The 23,907-nt window shown below is 34.8% G+C and overlaps 1 protein-coding gene across 1 annotated transcript in view; it reads left to right on the top strand.

Moving 5' to 3' along the window:
• csmd1a (CUB and Sushi multiple domains 1a) overlaps nucleotides 1-23,907 on the top strand; it is a 604,432-nt gene that overhangs the window by 439,996 nt on the left and 140,529 nt on the right. Inside the window, exons 11-12 of the mRNA XM_015363222.2 lie at nucleotides 22,039-22,142; nucleotides 22,625-22,737. Of these exons, the coding sequence (XP_015218708.2) occupies nucleotides 22,039-22,142; nucleotides 22,625-22,737 (217 nt within the window). The remainder of the gene's footprint in view (nucleotides 1-22,038; nucleotides 22,143-22,624; nucleotides 22,738-23,907) is intronic.

Here is a 23,907-nt window from a genome sequence, read left to right as displayed (position 1 = left end):
GTGGTCAGAGTGAGAGCCAGAAGACATTATGTTCTTTTTGGAATTGAGTGTGACATCTCAAGTCTAGTGTAAGTCATCTTCCACAACAAGGTGTTTTTACCCAGAGGTCCTTCTTAAAGGAACTACACTGGTTAGAGACTGGATTAATCAACGAATTCTGTGGTTAGGGAGTAATAATTACCTGTGAATCTCATTTAGGTGATAAATGACATCTGGGAAAAATTGCAATGGATTTCTCTAATTACTTTGAGAATAACTGGGAAGTCAGTGGCTTATCAAATAATAAACAGATTCTGGAACTAGATGTACAAGTTACCGGCTATAATACTGTACATAGATTTTCATACACAGAAAAAAAACTAAAGGATGATTCCACTGTCTTTACTGGAGGTAAATGCAACAAATGAGTATTGGAACCAATAGCTTTTTTAGAGTCTTTCAGTATAAAGCATGTAAGTATGCACCATGAAAATGAATAGAAAATAGTTCTTGCTTTTTCACAACGGCTGTTTTAATACAGATATTGAGTTGTCTGTAGCTGTTAATAGTAACATTTTGAAATGTAAAATGACAAGAGCTAATTAATATATATTCTCATCATTTATAGGACTGCATCATCTTAAAAAGACACCAAAACCTTGAAAGGTGTTTCTTTGTAAGACAAGTATAATACGGATACACATAGTATATACTGTATGCAAATAACCTAGGTGCTATTTTAAAGTCAACATAAAATATATATAGACAAGAAATGTTCTTGTGAGTGATTGGAGAACACAGGATCCAATTATATACAGTAAAAGAAGCAATCATTTAATTTCTGAGATTCACTCATTGCATATATAAAGCATCTGTTACCAAGAGTTAGGCTATTATAATCCATATTATAAGGATCCCTGTGAACTGTTATCACTTTAAATATCATTTTGCATTCGTAGCCTGTTTTTATAGCCCGTTGAATATATTGACAGAATCCATTGTCAAGGAGAATATTGAATTCTAAAATATCTTAGAGATTTTTTTTCAAAGAACCATAATAGCATGTTACAAATACGTAAACGGTGTTTGAGATTAGTTTTCAAGAACTTTCCATTACCTACTCCCCTAAAGGGAAAATGCCACAATGGAAATGAAGATGTCACATGTACGAATTTATACAGTTTGAAAAATACTTTTGACAACAGTATATACTGTTGAAATATACATTTATGTTTGGGAAAATAGCTTACATCCCAACCATTATGAAAACCATAACCTATTTTAAGAATCCATACAGTATGTGGCATATAATGACAAACATACTCTTTTTAGGCACATTAACAAATGTATAAGTAAAATGTAAAATATAAGCATGATCATTTTTGTAGAAATAGCCCCTGCTGCATCTGTTTTCAGTGTGTAATGGATTAGGCAAGCAAAACATATATTTAAGCTTATTTCATCCAAGCATTTTACAAAAGGTAAGACTGAGGTCAGGAAAAGATGTCTTGTCTTTCTTGTGATGTGCAAGAAAACAAGGAAATAACATTCTATGTTAGTAGCACAGTGCATTTCATTCCCACTGGGAACTGTTGGTTCTCTTTTCTAATGTATTCTTCCTATCACCGTGGGTAAAGACTAGATCCAAGAGGGAGAAGAGATCAAAGAATTGAATGATAATTACACCACAGTATTAATGTGATACCAATGTTTAAATTAGCATACAAATTACATTGGGATGCCAGAGTGCCAAACGATTATGTCACAAATGTAAAAGACAAAGTAACAAAAAAAAACCTCTTACATGTACAGAGGGCTCACTTGAAGGACAGAAAATCACACCTCGACAAATTCTTTTTAAAGGCCCGCGTTTTGTTCTATTCTTGACCTGGATTTACTGTATATAAGAGTCAGCACATATGAAAACAAAAACTTAATTATTCACTCTGAGTAGTACAGGCCAAAAGAAACAGAGTATACTCTTCATTGTGCAAGAAATCAGAATACTTTGTACAGATTCTAAAAGATTAGTGAAGTTGATATGTATTATTGGCTTCTACTTCGATGAATTTGTTTTCTTTAATATCAATAATTCCTTGTGATTTTACAGTGCTTTTATCCCAAACAATTCCCAAGAGCTTAAAATCTAGAAGAAAAACCATCTTCATCCATCTCTGACATCCAGAGGTGATCTGGTGGCAGTGATTAGGTATCGGAGGACGACACATTAGATCAGAAGAAATGAGAAATTGCTTCACCAATTCAATTAAGAGGAAACTTCAACAATTGTGATTTGTACAATCCCAGAGTGAAATCTAGGCTGGAGACAGAGGTTAACCCCTTAATCTAACAATTAAATGCCTTGGAACCTTTAATGATCCAGCAGTCAGGGGTTTAGGTTAATGTCTCATCTAAAAGACAGCACTTTCTACAACACAGACTAGAGTGTCATTCTAGAGCATTGGATTTTGGGGAATTCTGGACAGATACTAGTCCATCAACATCACTCACAGCAGCAAGGTGGTATTCCTTATTTAATCTATCCCATCCCAGGACTGATGCTTAGTTTAGGGCACAGGGTACTGCCTTTGTTTGTTTTTCTCTTCAAATATTTAGGAGACAGCTTGGGAGATTTATTTTCTATAAATTAAAGGTTAAACTATAGTTTATTTATAATAACTGCATTTATTATTTATAAAGACTCTGATATCTCCTAGTAGGGGGTGTTTTTTTTTTCATTTGTTGAGGTACATTGAAGAAGTATCAATTTCAGACAAAGTATGTATATCTCTTTTCCACAGCAACTGAGACTATTTCTTGACATGTTCCTTGTGTTTTTCTTAGTCGTCTATTTAATACCAAGTCCAGTAAACTAATTGGCCAATACTTCACCTTCTTATTTGAGCAAGGCTTGTTATACTGTAGCTGGACAAGCCTAGCTTGTTTACACATTATTTTTCTTTTTGGTTAATCAAACTTAAAAAAACATTGTATCATTTCAAGTGTATCCACATCTGTTGTCTTTTAGGACTGGATTTAGGGATTGTTATTGTCATTGGAGGAAAACAAAAGCTCTGTATCATGGTACCATCTGTATGGAACGTGTACTGTATGTATACTGTATGTGCTCCCCATGGGTTTTTTGTTGAGAGCTCCAGTTACCTCCAGTATAATTTTTTTTTCAACAAACATTCTCATTTTAGTCAACGATGATGGGACACTCATCAAAATAATCCATGACAGTATTGATGGAGACTTAATGGCTTTGCATTTTCGATTGAGTAAATTAAGATGAGACAAAATTAACTGTGTGACTAAAACTCATGAGAAAATTTATTTTCCATATTTTCAGCCATTTACAAATTTACCTCCTGTGTAGAAAATAGCATGCTGACTGTAACAGATATAATCTCAAAACTGAGACTGTATATGGATTACAGAGACTGAGAGCTACAGCAGCTACTACTGTGTGATAATTGGCAATTACAGGAATTTGCTGTTTTCTTTCTTTTTCTGTTTTGTATTAGTTGCTCATTTCCAGACGGTCTTTTCCACACCCCATGTCATGAACCTGACAAACCTCCCACCATCCAATGACAAGTTGACAGGTTAATTTGTGTCTCTAAATTGTCCAGTGTATATGTGTGCACATGCAGTATGCACCCAGCAATGGAGTGGTATCTTGTCTAGGCCGTACAGTAGTTCCACCTTGCACCCTGGGTTTCCAGAACAGGCTCTGGGCCACTGTAATCTTTGCCAGAAATAAGCAGTTTATGGACAGGTGTGTGGCTGGTTGGATGGATGGAAAAATCGCTGTTGCAATACCTAACTTAACTTGTCATGATCATGTTTTTTAAAATTTTCATTTTCTAGTCTAATGATAGGCTGCCTCCCTGTCTTGAAGCTCCAGTAATTAGCAAAGCGTGTCAGCACAATTAGAACATGAGCATTTCTGTTATGGACAAGTAAATCAAATGAAATCGTTGCACAAAATGTGTTGGTTTAATAGTAGTGCACCTTGGAAAAAACTAAAAACCTACTGTATCTACAAAAAAAGAAGGAAAAATGTCTAAAAACAGTCAACTTCAGTCTTTCAAGTAAGGTTCCCAGGAGGAGTTTCAACGATTTTGGTGAACACTAGTCTGTGTTACTCACATAAAGTAGAACACACAAGCCAAACGTAGACAAAGACAAACTTGCTACACCATGAGTGTCAGGTTAAATACCCTAAGCTTCACACCTGGCCCCTGTTGATGGGCAGGAGACCTCCATTTAACCCTGTGGTGGGACAGGTTATGTAACCTTGACATACCATGGTGGAACAAACAGATGAAAACAAGACAGGACTGTGGATCCACAACAGGTCAGAAAAATACGAATCCAATAAATAGATTAACTATACACAATAATTACGCCAATACAAAAGCACAGAAAAAGTGCCTTTGGTTCAACAAACAATCAGTAAGCAAGTGAATAAAAGTTGGAGATAAACTTCAGAGGTCAAGTAATGAAGGTATGTGCCCTTAGAGTTATTAACCCTGATTAGGATTTTGACCCAGGAAACACTGTACTTGAAGAGTAATTATTCTTTGGTCTAATTATTTTGATAGTGACTTCTGTCCATGGTCTGACTATCAGAGATGGACAATACTCTTACTACTTTATGTCAAACTTAAATGTATACCCCATACTATATTCACCCCTTCCAGTATTCAGGAAAGAGCTGTTTTTTCATTCCTTAATCTTCAACTTAAAGCCTTTTGCTCTTTTTGTTATGTTCCATCACTACTTCTATATAAATGTAAATGTAGCTTTTGCAGCAAATATGTGCCCAGTTATACAAAGTAAACAAAAAGAACCAGAGTAATCTTGAAGTTTGGATGCACACTCATGCAAACATTTCAGGCACTGTGTTCAAAACAAATTGGTGCTTAAAACAGTATTACTAAGTAACATCTTTTTGTTTTGAAAAGAGTTTTCTCCAGATGTTATTGTTTTAATTGCATTTAATAAAGCATTTGCATTAGTACAATGAATATACACAATGAAAGAGAATTATATAATAAATGGACCCTAGTTGTGCACTGTAAATGAGAATCAAATATTACTGCAAGACCTACAGTATTTTATATCTGTGTGCTCTATAATGTACATATTATTACAGAGTATAAGATATGATACTTTTTTAATAGAATAACCAAGCATGCACATTTCTCTAGGTAAAATCAATTGTAAATACATTGATTATCAAAACTAGAAAATATCAATGTCTATGAATTCTCATGATTTATATTAAAAAATATATGTATAATAAATCATTATAACACAGACTTCCCAAAATATTAGAGAATGGTATGTGCCTTGTGAGGGAACATCTAAAGTGGAAAGAGCAGCCCAACACATGGTACTGAATTTCCCATGATTCCCGAGGACTGCAGCTCAGTAACAGGGCATTATGGGTAAGTTGTGGAGAAGGAGCAGAAGGTGGACGTATCCATTCAGACTGTGTTAAAATTTTGCAACTGAGGCTGAGGCTTTGGCCAAACCAAAGGGATAGGTAGCTGATAAGTGAGACATCTACTGAGCAAGTCCTATACTTCTCTGGGTATTAATACAGTAACTGTCTAGGAGAACTGATGTATGTTGATGCCATATTACAGCTGTAAATTACACCGAAGGTGGACGGAACCACCATTTTGTAATGTTTAAACAAATTAATATTGTTGCAATAATTGTCTTTATGTAAATACAGGGATTCTGCACTGAAAAGATATGGGTCAAAATTGTTGATTTGCTCTTCTTTAAAGGAAGGAGAGAGCAAGGATTATTCACAAGTCATACGGAATCATCAGCAGAGAGCAGACCTGTTAGATAGAAGCTGTAGCTAACGTACTGCACAGATTGAGTACTGGCATATCGACTTGTTTCAAAAACTATTTTGAGTATCTAATGGTGTTTACACTATTTTACTATATACAGCAACATAAATAAATTGAGAGGTATGCATGCATGAGCAAGGTAAATAAAGTGAATCGGGACAAGAGATTGCTCCAGCAGGTAACTGTCAGTCTCAGGGGAATCTGCAGGAATGTCTGCACTGTGTTTACACTTCCCAAGGATTGGTTTTTTCACAGCAGCCTTGGGAAATGCTATCTTTCCAGTATATATATTTAATGGCCTACCTTGATAGCTACATCTTCAGTCATCTACACTCTGTAAAGCATTTTCTGAAAATAGAATGGATTCAATTTAATCTTTTTTTGCACTGAGACCATAAGTCTGCAGATTGTATTTTAGGTCTTTTATTTCAAGGTCAGGTATATCCATGTAAAATGAAACTTTGATTCTTGTCCTGTCTGGACCTTCTTTTGACTAATTCTTTAATTCCAAACATGAGACAATAGTAGCTGATTGATTTACTTTAAATTAAAGCAGAAAATATGTGAAACACCCTCAGCATCTTACCTAAGGTTCTCAATACATTAGTATTATCAAAAAGCTCTATTATGAAAAAAGGTCTACTGAATGTTTGATGATATAGTTTATTACTTCTTAGAACTTCTAAAATTAATCACAGAAAAACAATGAAAATTCAGATTCAGGAGTGCAGACACAAAATCATCTATTCTTCTAGGATTATTGGATTTTATCTAGTATATTTGTTATTACATTCAATAAATGAATCAGCTGTAAGCTATAAATTTAGGTTCTTATACAAATAAAAGATGCAACATTTTCTTTTCAATAACTGTTTCTTTGTAACTGCTGAAACTATTACAAAATATTGTTTTTCAAGGATGGGAAAGACAGTGAAATCAAATATTCTTTGTGCTTTATTTAGTTCAGTTATAGTGTCAGTTCATACTACTGTATATCACATTTCTTTTAAAGTGTAATCATGTTGAAATGGTTTTCTAACCTGTAGTAAATAAACACGATCAGAAATGTTTCACATTATGGACCAAATATTTAGTATATTTATATATTTAACATTTTCAATAGAGGTTTAGCTTTCGCTGAATAAAAGGATTAATTGATAAACACGTGTCCTTAAGTCTGGAAACAGTCATGGTCTTAAACTGCCTCAATTACTAAATTGCTTGCTTTTGTGTTTTAGAATGTCCAACATGGTCTTTTGTTTCTGTTATCTAAAAAAAGACTTGGTTTGTGTGAACGCATGGTTATTAAAAATTTAAACTACTGTATGTCGGCATATCTATACTCCAGAAAAGTCCAGTCAGAAATCTGGAAGAGGCAAGAAAACCTCTTGTTTGTAATGCTTGTAATTGTTTTTTTTTGGACTTGTGTAGAAACAGTGTTCTACTGTATTTAAAAAGCAATGGCTGGTCCCAAAGAGAGAAGATGTTTTATGTAACGTGCAGTATACATAACTACATGCTCAGGTCTGAGAAGGGAATTTTGGGACTACGCAAACAGTAGATGCTGAGAACACCATAGGCACAAAGAGACCAGTGTACCACTTCCCTCATATTTATGAGTATATGGGGATAAAGCATTATACACTCCAGGATGGGACACGTGATTGGCCACTTGTTCCCTTTTCCCGCCTCTGGCCCCTCCCCTCTCCCAGCTTTTGTTCTCCCACTACATTACTTTTGCTTACTGCCCCGCCTTTCTTACACCTGAAGAAGGCTCCACGGCCGAAACGTTGTGTTTTCTTTCTTCTCTTTTCAGGATGGAATAAATCTATTACTTGTTCCTTCGTAATCAGAGTTATACTACTTCTAGAAATATAAAGAAATGCCATTCCCAAGGAGATCATATCATCATGGTGCCACTTCTTGAGTTGTAAGAGGAAGCTACGTCTTTACACATTGCATTAAATACATCAGCAATCTTGCTGTGCAGGGTTGCATCCCATTCCAGGCAGAGAATCTTTCTTAAGCTTTCTTCTTCAAGAAGCTGTACATACTGGGACATGTTCACCAGGACTGATCAGTGACAATCCACTTGTGTTCAGGGGTTTTTACTTTCAGTACTTCACTAGTTCACAGTTCATTGCAGTTAGTAAATTATTGATACATTGATGGACGGCTGTTTCTGAAGGATGCCAGGGTATCTACTTCCCAATAATGTGCCTTTAGCTGGTTTTTAGCCACTGGATACAAACCAAAACATTATGATACTGATTGAAAATACCAGTAAATAGTTGTTATTATACATATCATCTGTTAAAAATACTTGGGCACATAATTATCAATAGTGTTAAAAGACAAAGAAGTTGTCAATTAACTCTTATTGGTTTAATTAGCAATTAATTGGTAAGTGTTCTCACTTGTGTTTCTTATAGGTTACTAGACAAGGTTACACATTCTATTGTGATCTATTTTTCTGCGGAGCATTTTTCTTTTTCTTGAAGAGCGTCATTGAAAAAGTAATTACTGAGGAGATGTGTGATTGCGCTTTGTAATTTGTGGAAAAAAGGATGTCTGGGCATGTAATCTTTCAGGTTTTGTCACACCTTTGTATTGGATTTGCTAGTATCCCACAATACTTAGAGAAGTGTTTACTGTCAAGATAATCTCATGCATATTGTGTGATTCATTTCTGAAGAACAAAGTATTGGGTATACCGTATACCACTTTTAGAACTACATTCATTTTCTCTACAGCAAAACACTAATAGTTGTTTTATTTCATGACAATTTTTGAATGCTATATGATAATGATGATAATTGAGAAATGAGTAAGCCCTTAAATATTCTTACATGATACCAACATTTTTGTGATCTATTTTTTAAATTTCTCTTAATTTCTTAAGTAAATTTCTATGCTCTGCTTAGGTTTTCTGGTATTTCGTTGCTGCTCTCTTCGCATCCTGAAGTGCAAGAGTTCAAGATTTTTCTGGTCTCTTTAAATCTCCAATATCTCAAGACCTGGAATATATCCAATACAGATTCATTTTGCAAAACATCTATTGAGGAATATTTTGTTATGATTGTTGTTTATTTTTAATTATTTACTTATATAATTTATTTTATTATTACTATATGTATGTTCAATTAATTAGGATTCTAAAAATAATCATGTTGAAGGAATAATAATGAACACCACCACATACTGCATACTATGTCACCAGTGTTGTAAAATTAATTAAAATTAAAGTGTAAATGAAGCAGAGATTGAAGTAATCTTATAGTATATCACAAGCAAATAATATCTTCATCAATAATGCTGAGTATTGATTGTACATTCTGTAATCAAAAGCTCCTCCTCAGAGCAAAAGCTATATATTTAATTCACAGATTAATTGAAAGAATCAACTTTAACTTTTCATCAGTAAACATCATGGTACTCATTGCAGTTAATAAAAGTTGATTTACATTAGTGGTTAAAGTGAATTAAACTCTTAAAATTAAAATTAGGTTGACAAATAAATAGAAATACTCTAACACAGTCATTCACTTGGTTGTCATTAAAAATGACTGTGTAGATTAAGCTTGAGATGTTTATTTTCATATGCTCATGATAGTGAGAACTCTGTGTTTGTTCAGTTTCTTGTCAAATTATTTTTAACTTAAGTGCATCTACAAGCTTGAGGCTGAGGAAGTCTGAGTATGTCATACTATGGCATTTATATAAATTTAATGTTCATACATCAACCTGCATTAACTACTTTTCAACATTTGTTGGTCGTATTATCACTGTCAGTATATCTGTTATCTGTACAGCAAATAGTAGAAATGACAGGCTCATATTTGCACACAGTTTGTGTGCTGTTACCCAGCAAATGTTGACATGTACAGAAGAAAAACAGGAAGAAACAAGATATTGTATGCTATCTGTATGATAATCAATGCTATTTGATTGCTGAATATCAACATTATTTAACTCTACTTTGCATGATGTTTCAAGAGGAATATATTTTGCTGCCTTCCTCCCCACCACCACCATGACAAGTCATGGCTTGGGCCCTGGGTACTTTTTGATTTCACATTTACACTTTTTTTATGAGTAACATCATGCAATATGTGTCTTGCAGGGACACAATTTTCCTGTTTTTTTTTTTCTTTTTCCAGCAGGTGATATTAGGAAGAAATGAACTCTTAAAAATAAATTACTGCTGCTGCTCTCAGACAGAATGCTGGACAAGAAGGTCCATAAGAATAATACCTGAAGGACATGAGATTCTCACTTCCACAGTAGGAGAAATGGCAGCTGACTACTTGCGGATGTATTAGTGTCATATTAATATGGAAGATGGGTTGTTTGGTTTAAAAACAAGAATGTCGTGCAGCTGACGAATTTCACCTGATAACTGTAAAAATACTACCTCCTCTAAAACATTAAATCAAATCTGTACTGTGACACCAGGGACAAGATCGATACTGTCACATTTTTTATTTCAATTATAATAGTTAGCTAGTGAAAGACTACAGCTTAAGTACAAGTTTCAATATTCAATATTTTTAATGTGTTTGCTAGACTATTTTTCTTTTAGTCACTCAAGTACTTGTACTTGATTTATAAACTTAACTCTTTAGATTCCATTAAAGCATCTTCTTACCTTAGTAAAAGAAAGAGTTTTGTTTTAAATAAATAATAAAGTTACTGTGGCCCGTTTGTGAAGTAAATCACCTTGCTGTACAGGCACAAATCTTCAGCAGCTCAATCTCAAGATTTCCTGTCAATTTTAATACAGTTTTTAGAGAACACCCTCATTGTATATTCATACAGATGATGTATAAGCAGGTTGACAGGAAATATTCTGTTTACTATTGCATGCTGACTGGAGTTTGAATTCCTTCCCAGCATCTTACATGCTCGAGTAGCTGCATTTTCCAACAGTCAACATATGTTTTGGGGCATAACAATGTGGTAATACCAATGTTGGAAGAGGTTCATGCAAATTCTCCACTGTGAAATGAAAATCATTTCAGATTGGTACTAAGGCTCATTTGAAGTGCATGGCACTTTCATAAAGAGTACAAGAAAATAGATCAATGGGTAATTTGTACCTTTCAAACAGTCTTCCTCATATTCACGCAGCAATACATTTAAAAAATAATCTCCTTGAGGAGAACGAATGCCGAAAATGTATAGTACAGGTGCCCTGCACATTTGAAATTTCAGCTACTTTTCCTGTGATGTTGTCAGAGGTAATATAAAGGCTTTCCCTTGTTTCTGTGAAAGTTTGGTCATTAATGTAAAATCATAACACTTTCTGTACAAAGCAATACTGCATATTTCAAATTGCACAGATACAAATACAGTAATAACCTATTTAGCATCTTATTTAATAAATTTATTTTTTTGGTTTTGCATTAGCTGTGTGTTACTATCAAGCCTTTCCTTTCTACAACACTAACATCTGACACATGCACTGTATGAAACGTGTAAGGGGAGAAAAGTATCTAAAACAGCAAACATATGAAGATGTTATTAAGACAGAAGAAGCAGATCCCCCAGGACAGTGTGCTGACTGCTGCTCCTTTTGCCCATAGTGTGGTACTCTTCCTATGCTTTCACTGAGTTTGAGGGAATTATGGAAGAAGGTGTACAATATGTTTTGTGTTTTGTAGCCATTGTTACCAGTGAAACACATTGTGCAGCCAAAGCCTGTTTTCGTTGTTGGGCCTGAGGGATATAATTTCCTTCTAATTGGATGAATATTCATCTTCAAAGAGGCTGACTGCCCTGACCCATAAACTTTGTTTACCAGGGCTCAGTGTGCTTCATGTTGTATTCACCACATTAAATATTGAGCATAGCTTCAGAATTATTCAGAACATTTGTATTTCTTTATTTGCTGTTTCTCAGCTCTGGTTCATCACATGAAAATGTTTTATAGTAACAGTTTACATACGTAAGGATTCACCATGTAAGGTGGGCATTACTACATATTCTGACATGCATTTGGCATGCAAATATTCCTACAAAAGTGTACAAATATTCATACAAAATTAATTAAAATGAAAATTGTCTTATAGGGACTTTCTATTCGTATAAAGTGTTATAAAGTGAAGGATAAGCTGCCCAACCCCCACCCCCCAAATATGCTGAGGAGTTTGCTCAGTGTAGATGGGGAGGCTTTGGGGTGCAAGACGTATATACTGTACGCAGATAAGTGGAATTTAGAAAGATTAAGTTTTAACCCTCCTTCAGAATCTACTGCCACCTCAGGCATACTGTTGACTTCTTTAGTGATCATCCATATGAAATTGTCATTTAGTACATCAGCCATTTCTCTTGCATTGTCTAGAAATGTTTTTGATTTTCAGCAAGTCATACTGACATTTGTAATGCCAATAATTTTGTTTCTTTTTTTTTTCTATTCATGAAGTGTGGGTGGTCCTAAATGCTAAATATATTTCATTGATATAGGTCTGCAGAAACGTGAGCTGTAGGCATATACTGCGCGTTCTTATTTTATAGTTTCGATTCAAACCTGAAGTTGACTATGCATGTTGAGAATATGGAGTGATAGACTTCATATGGGAAATATGAAGGAGGGAGATTTAATATTGATAAAAGTATTGTTTTTAAGTAGATTTAAGTAGAAAAGAAAATTATTTTATATTCCTTTTTATTTATTACCTACCTTACTGTTAAAACAAATGGAGGCTTGGCACCAAACATTTAAAATAATCTTATTCACTGTCAAGGTTATGAAATTTGTTTTATTAAACTATGCATATTTAATGGTAAGGTTCCAATACAGTATCCAAAGCAATATATTTGAAGCTATAATTACTGATAACCCCTGTCTAAACTAAATGCTCACTGTTCACATTAGCTATTAGCTATTAAGAAGTGTTCTTCAGTACCCAAATGCTCAATCATTATAAACAGCTTATCATTTTGTAATCATTATTATGCTGCAATACATTGAAATTACAACCACTGATTCACTACACATTTTGATGAGTTACGTACAGTATATTACCTTGTATGTCTGCTATTATCACATACAGAAGCTGCAAACAGCACAGCATAGACTGAGACATTACACATGCAGCACAGAGGTATGTCATTATTCCACCTGTTAAACAAACGTATTAAACAATGTTAATTGGCAGTGAGTGGCTGGAGCAATCACATCTATCCTATTCAGTCTACAGGTGCTTATTTGGATTACGATATGGAGATACAAGAGTGACGGTGTGGCAGGAATATTAGACTGACATGCAAGTTTTGGGTGACCTTTGCGGTGTGGGGAGCAAGCTTTACAATGCTTAACAACAAGCAGATTATGTTGAAGCTGGCTTTGGTGTAATACCAGGTGAAGTCTCACATTTTCGTCAGTATGAGGCTGCTGTAGTGAGATTACTATCAACTGCAACAAGTTACAGAAGCTCTTAGAAGTTATATTAGTGGCCATTAAGCTATTCAATCACCACTACAAAAAAAGATGTAGATTTTTTTAATACATCCCAGCAGCTTTATCACCCTCCAGCTCACAACTGGTAACCCACTGAAGCCCAGCAGGCATGAGCCTGGTCAACACCTGGAAGGGAGACCTCCTGGGAAGAAAACTCGGTTGCTGCTGGAAGAGACATTAGCAGGGGCCAATAGGGTACGCTCACCTGGAAGTCTTCTCCTGATCCATGCCTTTCCATAACTTTATCCTTCAGTTGTTTTGAAAGTTTTTTGGTCTTCATGGTTGAATCTTAGCTTGAAATTCACTGACTGAACGACATAGATAGATGATTTAAAATATTATAGAATATTTTAAAATTTTAAGGGGCACATAGAATTAAATACGTTTTACAGAATAGCGTTTGACATATACTGTACATTAAAGAGCAGAGCCGGGAAAAATGTTTTAGACTAGGATTGAGTGTACAGTTGGATATATGCAGTATTACACAGTGACACTTGGCTTACAACCTCTGAGGCACCCCGCCCCAAATCCAAGCCATGATTTGCTTTTCCATCTTCACGTTACTTGGGTAATATTTCAGGACATGGTTTGAAAAGTCTGTTGCTGGAGGCTGCTGCTCTTTTGTAGTACAAGCACCTTTATATCTGAAAGCCAGAAATGTAATCTGTCTTCAGACAGCAAGAGTTAATGGTGCTGTAGGGCAGAGAAAGGGGAAACTGACAATACGGTAGTACTAGTATCGCATACATTAACATGAAACCAGCTAAAGCCAAAACTAAAACTCAGAAAATCTGGGGAATGCAGAATAGAAACACAGTCTAGCTCCAAAATGCCACTTGCATATGCCTGTGCCCTGAAATATTGTCTTAACTGCCAATGTTTTCTGTTTTTACCTATAAGAGTAATAAACTTGAATTTTATGTGGAAACACCAGAACGTATGTGAAATTACTGCTATTGATTACTGGGTGTCCCAGTCCAGGTAGTCTTACAGGTCACCAATTTTTAAAGTTTGTAAACACCCACAAGGTATTGATGAATCAAGCAATCTGTTCATTGAAGGTCCTTGAGGGTTGATGTGTACTTAGATTTCAGTCCTAATTGATCTACAAATGACTTAGTCTAATAAATGACCTGTTAAATTGATTGAATGAAATTGTTCCATATCTTTAGAAAGAGGTAATTTCCTGTTGCCATACATAACCTGCTGAATTGGAGATCTCCGGGGCCTGGGTTATAGATCCCTGTTACGGTATATACAGTACATGCAGTATACCATATTTAGCAATATTTACTGAATAGTGGCTTTTAATAGTTGCTTTAATTTAATTTTTTATCTTTTTTACATCATCATCATCTTACATCATCTTAAAAAAGCAAACCCCCAAAATGTTGATGCTGCCATGCAATCATTAAGAGTCTGTAAAATACACTGTAATACAGAATCCCACTTTGAAAACAATGTCCACTATACAGTATACTGTCAAGTTATAATTGTGTTTCCATGGATTATAAGAGGTCTTTTCCTTGTTATGATGTGTTCTGTATAGGTCTTGTGTGTGCCTGTGACAAGGTGATTTGTGAAGGTTATTTTTAGTCTCTTCTTCTAAAATTTCCCTTTAACAAAAGCTCATCAACGGTGTGCTATTTAGTAGGCTTTCATCTCTAAAAACGTTTTGCAGTTTTTTTAACTTTAACAGTCTAAGAGGTTACATGTTCGGAAAATAGGAGCTGATATTTTCATGCATGCATGCAAGGTGATGATTACGAAAAAGTATACATTAATATTTTAGCAGCAGCTTACTAAACATCCCTGAGGTCTGCGTGGTATACTAAAAAGCACGTCCACAGTAAGGCCTCTGTGATGTTCCATATGCTGATCATGTGCATTTCTCCGGCAAAAAGAGAATATTTGTGTTCAACTGCACAATTTAAAATCCACAATCTAACACTAGAACATTACTTAAATATACAATATGAAGCAAAAAAGGAAGAGTGCTCGAGTGTCATGAGATTTAACCACAAGCCAGTCCCCATAATTTAAATTCCTTTTATTCCCCTATCGTTACCCATACCAAAGACAATACTGGAATAAAATCGTTTTTCCTCTGTTGTCTACTTTTCCTTTAGGAAAATAATAAATTACATGTAGTGCCAGCACATTTTTCGACTAGTCAAAATATAGCATGTAATAGCCAGGGTTTATTTATTTTTATGTTTATATACATACCTCATTTTTAAATGTAATTTTCTCTGATTTCAGTTATGAAGTAGAATGGAAATTGAACATTTGATGATCAATGATCTTCTGTCAAAATGTCCTACTCTTAGCTAATAAGTAGCAAGGAGAAAGAAAAAGTTAAATTTATCAGGAAAAACATCTTTAATCAAAAGACTATTTCTGATAGATTAGATTCATTTGAACAACATTCTCCCAAAGGGCATTTATATTAAAGTGAATTGTACTTATTACCCTTTTCCCTGTGCACAATGAAAGGGCTTTTTGGTAAGTTGGATGGGAAAAATATTGCGTTATGTAATACGATTGGCGTCACTGATTTTGTGTTACACATATTCGGTAATTTGTGCTCAAATACTTAAGAACATAGTCTGATGTGCAACTGCAAGGTGGGAGAAGCACACATTCAGTAGTTTTAAAATATCAGTTAAGTGTAGGCATACAGAAAAAGAAATACATTTCTCTTTACAACTACTACAACTACTAAACTATGATTATTTCAGCCACAAATATTTAAATATTGCCCCTCACCCTTTATATTAATATTAATCAGGTCATTTGCATTAGCATGTGTTGTTTCTTTTCCTAAAAAATAACTGCATTTCCTGAACTGGCTGAGCAAAACAGACAGAAATGTAAGTCATGACTTGTCCACGTAAACCCCAACATTATTAATATGTGTGTTAATTTCTTTTTAAAGACTGTGGGGGAATTTCACATTTGATTATAATTAAGGCTTCATATCTTCTAGGTAAACGTTCTTCCAAAAAATACTTTAAAATATATATATTTTTTTAATTTCTGAAGTGGTGAGCTTAGTTGCAGTGTTGGGCTATTTATTAAACATCTCTCTCTCTCTCCCTTTTCAACACACCATTGCTAAAACCATTCGCATCTGCATGTGATTATTTCTTTGTGTACTCAGCCAGTCATTCCTCCCAAGCCTTTGAGGAAAGGATTTAGAATCTGGCGGTGTCAGTCAAGATAATTTAAACTTGGTAGGCTAATGCATGTCTGTCTATTATTATTTAACTCCACTCAGATGAGCCTGTCAGAAAGGTTCATTTTCAAATCATTACTGGCTGCTTAAAGAAAAATAGTGCTAGGGACACACATATTGTAATGTCACTGTTGAGAAATGATAGGCTTTCCATTTTATATTATAATCATAAATGACAGGTCAGTATTTAATTGCTAATTTATTCCTTGGCTTTAACAGTCTCTGCACCTCATTTTGAGTACCAACGTTCAGGCTGTGCCTCTGTAACTAGGATAATTTTGTATTATTAAACTTAATGTTTGGCCCATTGGAAGGAAGAAAGGGTGGGTTTTAGAATGAAAACTAAATCTGCAATTGGTTTTATGAGTGCTTTAGCCTAATTTCTCACACGGGTAGGAGTGGTAATGAGAAAATAAAAAGCAAAGCATTTTGGAATTTAGATGGCATAATTAGTCATGTATATTTTGTTTAATTTATATCAAGGCCAGTGCTATGTAGCTCAGCTGTGACACACGAATACAATACTTGAATGCATGTTTACTGCAAATATAAAATATGAAACTGATCAAATTGACAATCTTTAAATTAATGAATGGCCAAGACTGACAACATAACCTTATTAGTGTCTTTTTACATATAACTGTTTAAATAAAGCAGGTAAAAAACCCGTTCAATTTGTTTGTTTGTAGGCCACAATGGAAAAGAGCTACTGCAGTGAGATATGCCAGTTTGCTCTGTGCCATGTCACATATTCGTCTTCATCACATGAATGAGAAATTATTTTGGCTGTGGCCGCAATCCAGCTTACCACAAAGTTGCTCTGTTTAATGAATAATACTTATTTGTCAACATCTTTCCCAGCAGAATATTCTAACGCTTCAGCTGCATATTCCAGCCTTTGCTGGAGGCACCTAATCTTCATTCAGCATTCTTGTATTGTGAAGCTCTGTTCTGCCTTCCAACAGGCTGTCCACAAGATTAAGTGACAGTGAGAAACAGAAACAGACTGTTCAAACTTTTATTGACCTTTCAAAGAATTGGATAGTGTGTGCATCCTGTTTTGTTTTCCATATTCAAGCTAAACCACTTAAGTTAATATCCCTCCATCCATTTTCACTCCTCTTCTCCTGCTGAGGGCTGCGGTACTTAAGTTAATATGCCTTTTAAAAATAAATCATTACCTAGTTAGTCAGCTTTATTCGACTAAATTGATTTTGTACTGAATACATGAGTACGGTGTGCAAATGACGGGAGGACAAATACTTTATATGTCCACTCCTAAAATGGAAACTATCATTCAGCACAGGGTATATGTGTAAGAGTGTGTGTCTACAACCTTTGTGTCCAAAAGCAGGTAAATGAGAACTACAAATGTCAATTGCTTTGTCAGAGGGTGCTTGAAATATGTATGACAGTAGTGCAAGATTCCCCGTACCTTTGTGAAAACGTCGGCATTCATTACAACACAGCACGTCACAAAAACACCGCACAACAGTCATTGCAAACCATTGGGTGATAAGTACCGGCTGCAACAGTACAATGACACAAACTAAAAGCAGGACCATTTAACCAAAGCCAAGGGCAAACACCATGCACTGCAGTTAGCATTTGTAGTATTATGAACTGAACTTTTATGTTTTCATGTTCATTAAATATAAACAAATGTTTAGAATATTTTTGTTTTAACGGTTGACTGCATTGTGGAGCCTGTACTTATATACTTGTCTTTCCACTAAAATATCACGCAAGCCAAGTAGCATCTTCTTCTTTTTATCATTTGGCTCTTTCACGTTTTATTGCTTTTCTCCACAGCTGTCGATTGATTATTCTGCACTCTTCTCAACTTCACATACATTTTCAAATGCAGTACAAACACCGGAATATCAAAATATTTTCAAAAATTCAAAACATCAAGCTTACCGTTTCTGTAGGTCCTGTATTTGTCATCAAATTGAATCAAATCAAATTTTGCTTATTTGTATATTTTATGATGATGTTATTGTTGTGTCCATATCCCATAGTATTATCGTTATATAATGCCATCTATACTTCAAATCTGAGTGGTTGAGATGATCAAGTCTTCATTTTGACTTTTATATAGTTTATAGTATTTGCACAGTGGGTAGTGCTGTTGCTTCACATGTTTAGTGACCTGAGTTTCAGTCTAACCAATCCCTCCTGTCTGATGTATCGACTGATACAAAGACATACAGTCCAGGTAACTGGTACTATTAAAAAGCCCCCATGTCTGAGCGAGTGGATGTGCCCTGCAAACGACTGGTGTCTCATCCTGGACGTTGGCTTGCCTAGTAATGCCCTGTGCTTGTTGTGTTAGGTGCCAGTTCACTGTGAATAATATCATTATTGAATAATATCATTATTGAAAACCAGTGGATGTTGTGTGTATACTTAGCTGAATAAAATTTAACATTAAAAAAATTATATATATACATACACCCTAATTTTCTTCGGTATTTGAGAACTTGCTGGTCATTTAACTGAAGACATTCATATTTATACAGTATTTGTATAAGAAATGAGTGTAGAAACCATTGGTCCAGTGATCATTCTTGATTTTATTATCCCTTACCATTACTACACTAGCTGTAGAAGGTCCATAATGCAATTTTGTAAATAAAAGGCTCTTGACATTTTACTGAAGAATTACCTATTTGAAATTCTAAAGTCAGTAATTTCATCAATATTTACAACAAGTTTCTGATCATTCTTGTTGGCAGCTAGGAATACAGAAATCAAATTGTTTAAACATGTGAGTATGTTTCATAACAACCTTCTTCATTATGCCCAGGTTAATGTTTTCCAAGTTCTCAAACAATTATTTTGATTTATATGTTCAACATAACAGCATACAGTACTTCTTAAAAAATCTTTCTAAACTGCTTCAAATGCTAATCACAGGCCTATATTTGAGCTGACAAGTCAAATTCAGACTTGTCAAGCATGATAAGATAACTAATGGCAAATGATCTCTCTGTAAATCTGAGCTTATTTTATTCTATGCACAGGTGTGTTAGGCTGTACAAATGCACCTTCAATAGTGCCTAATTCAGGTGGATTAATTATGCTTTCGTATTGAGTCTCATTCTGTTGAAACCAACAAAAAGGTACAGTATTCCTCTTTGACTTGTAAGTTACTACATATTTGGAGATGCAGGCCAAAGCAGTTGGGGTCACTGATCCTAAAAGGAACAATCAACATTTTTTCTCTGCCCTCGAACTTGGTCATTTATACCTGCAGAGACAATTGTCCCTGGGCATAGCATGTAAAAAAAATTAGCAGATGAAGGTAATGACTCCATAATGACCCAATTAAGAAAATGTGAGGAAGTTGATAATGGGACCATCCTAATTAAGCTTTATTACTTCTCTCCTAGCGGTTTCTAGTGAAATTCAATTTTCTTTTAACTGCTGACTTTTTTCATTTGTGTCAAATGAAATAAATATTCCTTCTTCTGTGTACTTATGTCTTACAGTGCTACTTTGTTCTTGCATTCTACAATCTATTGCAGATAAAGAATATTTTATGTTTTGACCTACCACAGTAGAGCCTTGCAGAGTATTTTCATTTAAATCAAAATAAATGTTTCAAAAGGAGAGATCAATAGTGATGTGGATGTGAATTTAAAGCTACTCTAGATGGACTAAATGGCTTAATCGTATCTGCAAAATTTCTAATATTCCTATGTTTGATGCATACTTATATAATAAACCTAAGAAATAGAAATTTACAAAATAACAATACAAAAGTCAGTTTTACTTTGAGCGTAACATTAGTTAAGTTCTCAATTCCAATATGTTTCCATCATGTTCCAAATTTGTAAATTGAATTCTGTTACTTTTGTTCCCGATCATCTCTTTCAATAACCACTTATTCAGATCAGGGTCATGGTGGCATGCAGTCTATTCCAGGAAGCATTGTGGGAAAGGCAGGACACACCCTGACCAGGACATTAGTCCATCACAGGACACACATAAACCAGGGACAAGCTTTACTGATGCCAATTAATCTACCTGCATGTACAATTATACTTGTTCAGCACTGGATTTCAATTCACGTGCATGTGTGGCTAGACAATCTAAAGACATTTGGTCACCTTTTTAATTCAACTATAAAACAATAAACCCCTCACTCCCAATGAAAATGGAACATGTAGAGATTATATGACCAAATGACCAAACCGTCCTCAGACCTGGAAGATCTACTCAATTTGCTGCCTCCTCTTGTGCCACTGCAGCCTGCACCCTATGGCTCCATCCTCAGAAATGACAGCCTTTTCTAAGAGGGCTTTCTCCAGGGCTTGATCCAAACAGGTGAACTTTAACAAGGCAACTTGCTGAGAAAGATCAAGACAGGCCAGTAACTGTAGGAATGTTCTCACTACAAGTTACTGCTTTGCTTCTGCTACCCTCAAAGCCTGACTTTTCTTGGTGAAACGCTGCTCATGTGCTGCAAATCACCTCAGATGTTCATTCTTGCGTCTCCCCCGATTGGCCAGCCCCTGGTCACACTGCATATAAAGCTCCATTCTTACCAAACGACACTCGAGTACCAGGGGTTCAAACTGGATCCAGACGGTTTCCAAGGGTTCAGTCCCATTGAATGCACTCAGGCAGATATCTTGCCTGGATTTCTTAACCATGGTGACCTGGCTCAGGAGTTACTCTATTGATGGTAGGGGCTCTTCTGTGGTTACCTCCACCATCTGCTCACTGGCACATAAATCTAGATACTAGTGGCCAACTTCTGCTGTCTCCTAGAGTTCGGCATGCCCTGCCAGTCCAATTCACCCCTCTGGCAGCTGTTAGTCAGAACTCATGTAAAGATGTGCTATTATTGATCCCACTCTGATAGCAATGTAACTCTGAAAATATTTTTTTAAATGTTGAATAGTATAATTTTGTTGAAGCAAAAAGTTTACAATGCAAAAGTACAGTATTTTAAGAGATGATTAACAATTCATTTCAAACTTTTAGAACACTTTTTGTGCTCATCCATCTTTTTAGCTTGACTTTTAATTAAAGTTAGCCTAGAGCCCTGTAGGAGCAAAGATTCTAGTCAATGTTTTTGCAAGATTTGCATTGTATCTGCCACTGATATGTGAAAGTGAAATCTGCCTTAAATATACTGTGTTTTACATGGCTTATTTCCTATTAAACCCTTCTTAATGCAAATCAACAGTTTTATTAGCTCTATCCTGCATGGAATTATTTATTTAAATTCATTTTAGATTTTAGAATATACCTGGTAATTATTTTTATTTTACTTAATGCCACTGAATGAAATATCAATCAAAGAGTTTGGTATTGATGCGATTTGGTACTGCTTTTGTGTCTGGTACAAGATATGTTTGGAGAATGTTGTAGTTTTCTTAAATTTGCATATTTTTATTTGACATCCTGACTGATTTAATTCTGTACTCTTATGCCTCATCAAAGAATGCATCTGTTTTTAACAGGTCATCAAACTGGCTTTTGAAGAATTTGATCTTGAGAGAGGCTATGATACCTTAACTGTGGGAGATGGTGGGAAAATCGGAGATGCTCGCAGAGTGCTCTATGTGTAAGTACCCTCTAAATAATCCACGGCAGTCAATTTGATATCAATGTTCAGTCTCAAAAGGTTTCATGAATTCTAATGTGAGAGCCGTCACATCTTCATTTTTGTTAAAATGGTGGGTTTTTAAGAGATTTTTAAAATGGTGTTCAAAGGTGTGGGTAATAAGAAGAAGTTCACTATAAATTCAACTTAATTTGAAAGCAGAATCTGCCTTTCATAACACACTGCACATTAGTATTCACTTCAGTGTAATCTGATATTAGCCGAAAATATCAGTAATTGAAGTTTCATCAACTGACAAATGTTTACAATCAGATTTATTGTTCAGAAGGAATACAATAATGGCTCATCACGTAAACCAGACTAATTTAATGACCCCCTTTCTCTAAAAGAAGATTATTTTTGGGCTTAATTAGTATTTGATCTGTTGCTTAGTGAATAATATAGTGTGCAAGTTGTATTCATTTTTGTATTTTTGTCTCAAGTCTCTCAGGTACGAGTGTGCCTGACTTAATAGTGAGTATGAGCAACCAGATGTGGCTTCATCTCCAGTCTGATGACAGCATTGGTTCTCAAGGGTTTAAAGCGATCTATGAAGGTTAGTACAGATGTCCTTTTGAACTGGAAAAAACAGTTGTCTGGGGTATGACGTACATTGATGTATATTAGCTTGGAACCAAAAAATAAAGAAGAATGAAAATCATTTACCTGTTGCTTTATTTTTAGCTATTTGGGTAAAAACACGCAATTTGGTATTTTTAAATGTTCATGTTCAGCAGCCTATACCTGTATATCAATTGTTCCACCTATGAGTTGATCCAAATTGCTTCATTTTCTGTCCTGGCAGTGAAAAAAAAAACATTTACTTAAATGTTGTATATTAATACAATTTTAACTTTTTTTATTTTTTTTTATGGAAGCTTAAATAATGTTTGTAAAATCATGAGTATAATCTGCGTTATATACAATTGATTTAATTTCTTCAAATTCATTTAAATAAGAAGTGACGGAAACGTGGCAAGCTCATAATTGATGTTAATTTATTTTAAATATTCAATTTTGTGACACCAAACTCTTTAAACTCTCTTAAGAAGAGCATTCAATCAATGTCTTAGTTAGAACTACTACACGCTATGGTGTAATAATAACTAAAACTGCATATACTATACATATATTTATATTTTAATCAAATCGTATGCTTGGATTCAGTGCAATAAAGAAATTCATACTGGTCTCACATAATATGGAGTGAATTATATGGAGTGTTTAAAATGCTATTTTGTATAGTGTAAACAGTTGCTTTCGTTAGCTCAGGACCCTATGTGCATTTATAAATATTCAGCATTTTAAATGTTCTGCATTTCTAAGTTTAATGTAGTTAATTATTTTAAAATCATCTTTATGTTTTGTACAGTTTTAATGAAGAATCCTTGCTCCTGTTGGAGAGGTTATTTAAATGCTTGAAGCAAGTTTTGAGAGTGTTATGCTTAAGCATCTGCATCAATAAACACTAATAGGCAGAATGTGCTTCAACAGCGTAACTGTTAATCCGTTCCAGACATCAGATGGTTATACTCATTCTTTCTAAGTGATGAATAACAATGAACTTGTACTAATAAGTCATCTGTTTGCTGGTTTAAATCTGCAGTGCTGGCAAGCTCATGATTCCCATGATTCATAACAATGAAAAAGATATAATTTTGTTTACAACTTTATTAGGTGCAACTCCGGGACAAATAGAGTTGATAGAGCAGAGGTGGGCTTATTG

Source organism: Lepisosteus oculatus, chromosome 17, assembly GCF_040954835.1.
Source record: "Lepisosteus oculatus isolate fLepOcu1 chromosome 17, fLepOcu1.hap2, whole genome shotgun sequence".
Taxonomy (NCBI): Eukaryota; Metazoa; Chordata; class Actinopteri; order Semionotiformes; family Lepisosteidae; genus Lepisosteus; species Lepisosteus oculatus.
Note: the sequence above shows the minus strand (reverse complement) of the source record. Positions and strands in the feature narration are given on the sequence as shown.